This window comes from Nyctereutes procyonoides, unplaced genomic scaffold, assembly GCF_905146905.1.
Source record: "Nyctereutes procyonoides isolate TBG_1078 unplaced genomic scaffold, NYPRO_anot_genome, whole genome shotgun sequence".
Taxonomy (NCBI): domain Eukaryota; kingdom Metazoa; phylum Chordata; class Mammalia; order Carnivora; family Canidae; genus Nyctereutes; species Nyctereutes procyonoides.
The window spans coordinates 32,341,910-32,349,838 of record NW_026575043.1 but is presented as its reverse complement, the minus strand read 5'-3'; the positions used below and the strand labels follow the sequence as shown (position 1 = coordinate 32,349,838).

The 7,929-nt window shown below is 56.3% G+C and overlaps 1 protein-coding gene across 1 annotated transcript; it reads right to left on the bottom strand.

The window, feature by feature from the left end:
* Positions 1-348: 348 nt before the first annotated feature.
* Positions 349-3,076, bottom strand: LOC129508240 (collagen alpha-1(I) chain-like). The gene is made up of 2 exons (XM_055323250.1): positions 1,639-3,076; positions 349-1,283 (listed from the first exon to the last, which is right to left on the bottom strand). Exons 1-2 carry the CDS (start codon positions 3,074-3,076, stop codon positions 349-351), a joined length of 2,373 nt encoding a protein of 790 aa, XP_055179225.1.
* Positions 3,077-7,929: the final 4,853 nt, after the last annotated feature.

Sequence of the window (7,929 nt, the reverse complement as noted above, 5' to 3'; positions counted from 1 at the left end):
AATATTGCTTACTATTATGCCAATTTAATCTAATTAGGTTATATTTATATGTAACTTTTCTCTGTATCCCACCAAGCTGTTTTCACTATTTTAGGACAAAAATAAATAAATAAAATGTGTTGATGAGCTTACAGAAGCAAAAACAATTCTGAGGCCACAAATCCGTGTCTGTGACTTGTCAAATCTGAGAAACAAAAAGGCAGTGAGGGCAGCTTTGCTAGGATGACAAGCACATTCAGAGAAAGTTGGGGCATATTCAAGAAGTTTGCTTCCTCGCACTTTTGGAAACTATAGTCCCACTTGACAAATTAGTGCCCCCTGTCTGTGCCACCCTCCTAAGGTCTCCTGCTACCAGGGCTGGGGTGCAGGTGAAGCCGAGTCCCATTCAAAGGAAGTAGCAGGAGCACAGAAGCTCACAGGGACCCCCAGGGCCCCCCCTGGAGGGGAATTCAGGAGGACACACCACACACCACGGTGTGCCAGCTCGGGGTTCACCAGGCGCTCCTCCTCTGCGCCAGCCGCTGGGGCCTGCGGGGTGGGGGGCGCCCCGGCCACAGTTCCCTGGCTTATCCCCGACAGTGGGGGTGCCCTCCCGGGGTGCGCCCTCCCCGGGTCCCCGCTGACCGTGTGCCCTCCCCGGTGCCCTCGGGCGCGCCCTCCCCGGAGCCCCGCTCGCCTGGCGCCCTCTCTCGGCCCGCGGGAGGAGCTCGGTGCGCCTGCCCACGGCCCCGAGCCCCGTCCTCCCGCGCAGGCCGCGCTGGTCTGGGTCCCCGGGAGGCGGTGCGCGGAGGCCGCCGCGGGCACTGGGCGCGCAGACGCTGCGGGCGGGGCGGGGCGGGGCGGCTCAGCGGGCGCGCGCGGGGTCCGCTCGGCCTGGGGCGCCTTCTCCGTCCACCTTGCGGAGGGCGCGGGTCCCCCCGGAGTCGGGGTGCCTTCCCCGTTGCTCAGGCTGCGCCGGCGGCGTCCCCACCCGGGGGTGCCCCTGTCCTCTCCTGCCCGCACCCTGACTCTGCGTCGAGAATGAGCCTGGAGCCTGACGATGCTCGCCCGTCCCGGCACCGCGGTGACGCCTGAGGTCACCGGACGCGCAGCCGGCCCGCAGACCGTGGAGAGGACCCTGGGGACAGCCGGGCTGCGGCCACTTCCCGGCTCCGTGACCAGCCCCTCCCGCACCCCAGAAGCAGCCGGAGGGAGGGCGACGTTGGGAAGACCGAGCCCCCGGCGGGAGCGCACGGCGTAGGGGTCGACGCAACACGGACTGCCTGGGAATGTGCACGCGGAGCCTGTTTATTTGCAGGAAAAAAATGAGCGGTGTGCGTTACTGATGTTTTCCCCCCGCCCCCCCCCCCCGCCGTGCGCCCCCCAGCCCCGGGAGCACACACGCGGGCGCTGAGGCCAATTGGTGAAGTTGGCAGCGCCTGAGGGTGACGCGCCGCAGCAGCTGCTGGGACCCCGCGGGCGCACGGCCGCCGCCGGGAGGAGGAGCGCTCCCGGGGACCCCCTCCCGCTCGCTCCCGGGCACGCACACACGCTCGCGCTCACGGGCGCGCACACAGGCGCGCACGGCCCCCGCCCCGCCCGCCGCCCCCCGCGCGATTCCCGGGCGCGGCCGCTAGAGGGAGGCCCGCCGCGCGCAACCGGAGCGGACCGCGAGCTGCCGCTCTCCCGCCGAGTTTGCGTTTTCCGCCTCCGTGCTCCCGCGGAGGGGGCCCTGGGAAGGCCGGGGCCGCACCCGGCTGGGGGCGCGGGGGTCCTGGCCCGGCACAGCCGCGGGCTCCCCTTTCCCGGGGGGCCCCCGTGCTGCTCCCCGTTCCTCACTGCGCTGCACCTGCAGGTGTCCGGGTGCCCCGCGCAGGGCCGGGACCGCCCCGAAGTGCTCCCTTTGCGTGTCCTGGTCCGGAAGGAGCGTGCAGAAGGGGCCGCGGAAAGGCCACCCAGCCCCCCGTTTTCGGAATCCTGTCTCCACCTCCGCTGCATCTTCCTCCTTACTTGCAAACACGCCGCCGACGTCTGAGTGCCGCGGCGCCCGTGGGAGCGCCCGCGGGGCAGGGACCCGCGCGTCTTCACCCAGGAGCCAGCACAAACTCCCTCTGCCCTCCTCTGCGAGTCTGAACGAATTCCTCGCCACCGGCCTGGGAGGAAGGCAAACCCTGCTGCACGCCGCTTGTGCTAACGCGGGGCCCTGGGAGAGGCTGCTCGTGCAAAGGCCCGGGGGCTCCCGGGGGGGGGGGGGTGAGCGTGAGCAGCGTCTGAGACTGGCCGCCAGCACCCTGGGGACGCTTCCCGGGGCTTCATCTCCCCGCGCTCCGAGTGGGAGGCCTCGGGTCGGGCCAGGGGAGGGTTTGGCACGATCCGGATTGGGGGTTCCAGACGGGAGAGTGTCCTCCCCCCGCCCTCCCCGCGCCCCGTGGATCCCAACTAACTTTGCAGAATGACGGGGAATGAGGCCTCCGAGGCCGGCGGGGCGGCAGCGAGGCTGCGCTGAAGAGCGAGGTCGGGGCGCCCGGTCCCCCGGTCCACGCAGCGCGGCCGCGTCCTGTTCGCTGAGCGCGCCCCCAGCACGGGGCCGGCGGCGCCCCGACTCGGACGCGGGGCTCGGGGGCCGACCTGCGCCGCGCTCGGCCCCGGAGGCGGGCGGCCCCTTTCCCGGCGCGCGCAGCCCGCCCCCCGCGCGCCCTCCCCGGCGGTCCCCGCTCGGCTCGGCCCGGCCCCGCGCAGCAGCCGCGCACTTCGGAGCAGTTTCTCGGCGCGGAGGGAGGCGCGCCGGGCTGGGCCCCCCTCCCCTCCCCTCCCCGCCTCCCCGCGCGCAGGCTTCCTGGCGCCCGGCCCCCGCCAGGCTCGCTCTCCAGCGGGAGGGAGGCGCGGGGGCTGCGCGCATCCCGGGAGACGCGGCGCTTTTCCGGGGGACTCCGGGGCCACCGCGGACCAGGGGCGCTCGGGCATCGCTCCGGGAGCCTGAGCATCCCCCGCCCCCCGCGGCTGCGGGGACGGCCGCCCTTCCCCCCGGGAGCTGCCCTCCCCGCGGCACCTGCAACTTGTTCTGCTGCCCGCCGTGCCCCGCGTGCCGCTCCAACATCAAAGTTTTCCCTTCCTTTTACCGGAAAAAGCTGCGCGTCGCATCCCTGGCTCGCCTCCCCCGCGCGGTCTCGGCCGGGCCTCCGGGAGCGGCGGAGGCGCGGAGCTGCCGCCGGGCCCCTCGGTGACCCTCGTGCCGGCGCAGGAGCCGCTGCCGGCGGCTGGGACGCGCGCCCGAGCCTTCCGGGGACCCTCCGGGTGCGCCCCGGATCGCATCCCCGCCTCGTCCTGGGTGGCCGCCCGCGGCGAGCGCTGGGCTCGGGCGCCCTGCGGGACCCAGGCTCCCGCCGTTCGGGGTCCGCGCGTCCGCGGCTGCGGAGGAGCCACGGGAGGAAGCCGGCGGCGGCGGCGGCGGCTGGATCCCGGAGGTAGGCGAGGGGCTGGGACCGGGCGCCCTGCGCGCGGGTGGGCTGCACGGGGCGCCGGCTGTGCGGGAGCCCGGGCTGCCCGCGCTCCCCTCCTGCCGCGCCCTGTCCCTCCCGCGGCCGGCTCGGCTCGGGCTGGGGCTGGGGCTGGGGCTGGGGCTGGGGCTCGGGCTGGGGCTCGGGCTCGGGCTCGGGCTCGGGCTGGGGCGCCGGTTCACCGCGCTCCCAGGGTGGATGGCCCTCCGCCGCTCCCCGCCTCCGTGCCCCGCAGCTGGCCTTTGGAGCTGCTGGCGGGCGGGGGGGGGGGTCCCCGGGAAGTTGGTGGCTTGCAGGTTGTGAGAAGGTTCAACTCGATTTTATTCAGTTTCTTAAAGGATGTGTTTCCTGTGGGCAAGAATCATGGGAAAGAAATGCCAGTGTCATGTACAACTGCAATCCAGCTCGGAAATCACCTTCATTCCCCCCCCCCCAAAAAAGAAAAGTTTACCCCATGCAAGTTTCCGTAATGTCCAGATATAAAGCACGGAGACTTGGCTTGCTGTAGCAGCTGTAAACTGGGGAAGGGGCTCTCCTGTTCTTAAAGTGCCAGGTGTCAAGGGCGTTGTGGCCAGGTTGCCTGCCTGCCTGCCTCCCCCCCCCCCCCCCCCCCCCGCCTCCCTCCTTGCCTCCTTCCTTCCCCAGCTCCCTCTCCCAGGTGCTGCCCCCGTAACAAAGCCCCGGGGGACGACACTTTTACAGTCTGCAGGAATGATGAGACACTTGGCTGTTGCCAGCCTTGCCTGAAGTTTTTTATTTAAATACCTCATCTTGTTTTTTTTTTTTTTTTTTTTTCAGTTAAAAGAGGTAATTTGGAGGGTAAGACTGATGCATGCAGTATCTGGGGTGCACAGTTCAGCATGGTAAGATTTGGGATGTGGTGTGTGTAATTGATCCCTCTGGTTGCATGTTCAGTAATGACAGAAATTGCAGGAGATGATAGAAACAGCCCTTTGTTTTTTTTTTTTTTTTTTTTTTTTTGGCCAAGCAATATTTTTGGACTGTGGGGAACATTTAAAAAAATCAATATCAAAATGTAGGTATCAAGAATAGGGATGCATAGAGGAAAGCAGAGAGGTAAGTTAACTTTACTGAGAATCAGTGGGATTTCGTAGCTGCATATGGTAATCAGGGAACTAAATGAACAGTGAGCTTTCCCAACTTGCAATGCCCCATCTGTAGGAAGACTGCTGTTCCATCTCATTTCTGCCCTGGTTTGTGGGAATAGAGGGCTGTTGCATGGGTTCGTTTACTTCCTGACACACGGGTGCTGTAGATGCCAGGATGTCTGTCCTGCAGAGAGAGACCAGGTCCAGGACCCAGCCCCAGGCCACAGGGCCGCCTCTTCACTACTGCGAATCCTTCAGGGAAGCTGCAACTAGTGGAATCTGGAGTGTCTTCCTCTGCGCTTCCTTTCCTCCTCCTCTGCTCCTCTGCACTGGTGCCTCCCAATCTGAACCTAAATCTCTTCTGTGCAATAAGCTCCGTCCCTCACCTGTTCCTTTTCGCAGGGCAGCACTGAGCTGGGGTTGCCCTGAACTGAACTTGTTAAACCCCCCAGCAGTAAACTGTGTGCAGTTGTTGGGTGCTCAGCAGTTCCCTTCTGAGCCAGGTGTGTAGGGGGGCCGTGAGGGGAGACCCCAATACAGTGGGAGTGGGAGACAGACTAAGCTAGGAGTATGGGGCGTACTTAAGTAGAATTGGGGCAGGGCAGATGCGGTGGAATAAAGCTGAAATCTGAGGGTGTGTGTGTGTGTGTGTGTGTGTGTGTGTGTGTGTGTGTGTGTGTGTGTAGAGGTCGGATTATCAGCAGGAATCAGCCTTATCTTAGATCTGCACCAGCAGGTTATCTCAAAGGTCAGACTCCTTGCTTGATAAATGCTTTAAAAAGGATTGGGAATCCCAGGAAACTAAACAGCCCTCCTTTGCCCAAATAAACCCCTTAGTCTTAGGGTGGAAGACAGTTTTTGTTCAATTTTAGTGCCTAAGAATGCATAAAAATGGAGATTTAGGACCCCAGACACATGAGAAATTTGTTCAAGAGGATCCAATTAGCTGCATGTTTAACGCCATGGGTGATTCCAATTCTCTAGCTCAAGAATTATTCTGTGAAAAACACAGGCTTAGTGTTAATGAACTTGCTTTTTAGGGAAGGCATCATGTTAATCTGAATTTTTTTCCTAATGTTTATCTTCTTGAGTTTTTCTTGTTTTCCATTACCTGTGTCATTTTTGTTGTCACATCTGTCCTGTTAAGAGATGGCTCTTCTCAAATATCAAACTTTTATCGTTTGTAGATTTGAAAGGATGGATGGTGGCCATTTGAGATTAAGACCAGGAAGCACTAATGTGCCTGTGTCACTCAGGTGGTAGAAATGCTTCTCGACTGAGATTTTATGTTTTTTTTTTTTTTTTTTAAAGAAATGTACTTGATGGTTTGGTTAAGTAAACTTGATTATCTCTTCCTTACCAGAAGAAGGATACTTTTAAAAGTGTTAATCTTTTTATTTCATATATTTACATATTTACATTTTAGCTAACACAGCAAGTATTTCAAGTAGCTTACATAATACAATAAAAAGAAAAAGTAAACTTAAAAATCCCTACAATCAATTTTTGCTATTCTCCCCATGAATAAAAAAAAAAAAAAAACTTCACGGAAGTGACATAAAGGTGGAGGAAAGGATTGATGAACTCCTGAACCCAATGAAAAAAACTGGTCATTTCATCGGGGTCTTATTTTCCAAGTGACATTTCCATGAAATTCTTAATTTTCCCCATTCTTTCCAACCGAAACAAGTTGGTCATTCATTGTCATGGTCTTCATTATGTGTGGTGTTCACTGATATTTTGTTATTAGGTTCTCATTTCTGTACTTCATGGTACGTTGTATACAGTGTTGCTTGTACAGAAGATGTTTTCACATTAGTAAGGGATTAGAGCTTTCTGTAGCTTAAACGTTTTCACCATAAAGGCACAGCATCACATTGGAATAAAGGAGGAGGATATCGTATTTGCTTATTTTCTTTAAAAAAAAAAACACTGTTTAGTTGTATATGTACGTTGGTTGACTATTACTTGAAATTGTGTGCATGCTGAAAGTTCTTTAAAATGCAGCTTCCACCAAAAAAAAAAATAAAAAAAATAAAAAAATAAAAAAATAAAATGCAGCTTCCATGTTTTAATAAAATAGGACCTCTCAAGTGATTTATGGCACAGATGTGGCTCATGTGAATTAAAGGCTAATTTTGGAGTTGTTTTGTTTTTTTGTTGAAACTCCAACAACCTCTTTGGATGTTTGGTTGATTACCCTGTAAGATGTGAAAAAGCTGGGAAGGAAATCACAGACTTACTTTAATCCTAGCAGGATAACCTTAACCTAAGAAGGGAACGGTTTTGCTTCGTATTAGACCCAAATCACAGATGTTATAACTGATGCGTGGAGGTAGAAATGTAGTGCCACCCGTTCCAGGATTCCTGCCGCGTTTTAAAGACTTTTTATAAAGTGGTGACATCACTGAAAGCAAAGACGATCCATTTCTATGTTTAAAAATATGTGAACTTTTACTTAGAGGTTCTGGAAACTTCTTTTTCTATGACATAGCCCCTCCTCCCTGGGGTGAAAAAGAGAGTAGCCCACATGGTGGCACTGTTGTGATGAATAATATTTTACATAATTTTACCCTCGAACCACCGTTAGCTACAAGTATACCAAAGGAAACTTTGGGCTTTTCTCTAATGATAAATTTTCTGACAGCATCTTCCTAGTAAACATACTATTTTTTAGGTCCGAGTGCCCATTGTTGCCAAGGACGGCCTTTTAAAAAATGATTTCCCAATCTCTGTCCAAGAAAACCTAGAAGCCATGACTCCTATATTTTTTTTCCATTCTCCTCCCCTGTGTTCTGACATAAATCACTTCATAGCTATAGAAGATACTATCTCCTAAAGTGATTTTCACATTTACTAGGTACGTACTTTTCCAGTCAACTGCAGTGTTACAGATCTTATTATCTTTGTTCTGTTCTTAAAATCAGAGTGGCTCCTCTTCTACGTGGTACACCACGTGTGTTTACCTTAAATTCCTCTATGCTACCAGAAAAAAATCCACAATATGTCAGTGATTTAATGGATTCCTTAATAGATCGTTTGCATTTTAATAGAAGGCCACAAGAAGAAGAAGACATATCCTAGCATGTGTTTCCAGGGAGGGTTTGCAGGTCTTTAGACAACCATTCCTACAAGGTAAGGCTTCCCAGACCCTAGTCACAGGTATATGAGGCCGGCTCTACAACCTGGTTGATATCTGCAGGCCTCCCCTGTGGGTTATCTCATGTCGGGCGTGTCAGAGCCTATCCAAAGACTTCAGTGCAAACAAGCAACAAGAATTGAGTACATAGCTGAGATTTGAACAAGGAGAATAGGACGTTATCGCTAATGTAGGAACAGAAGAT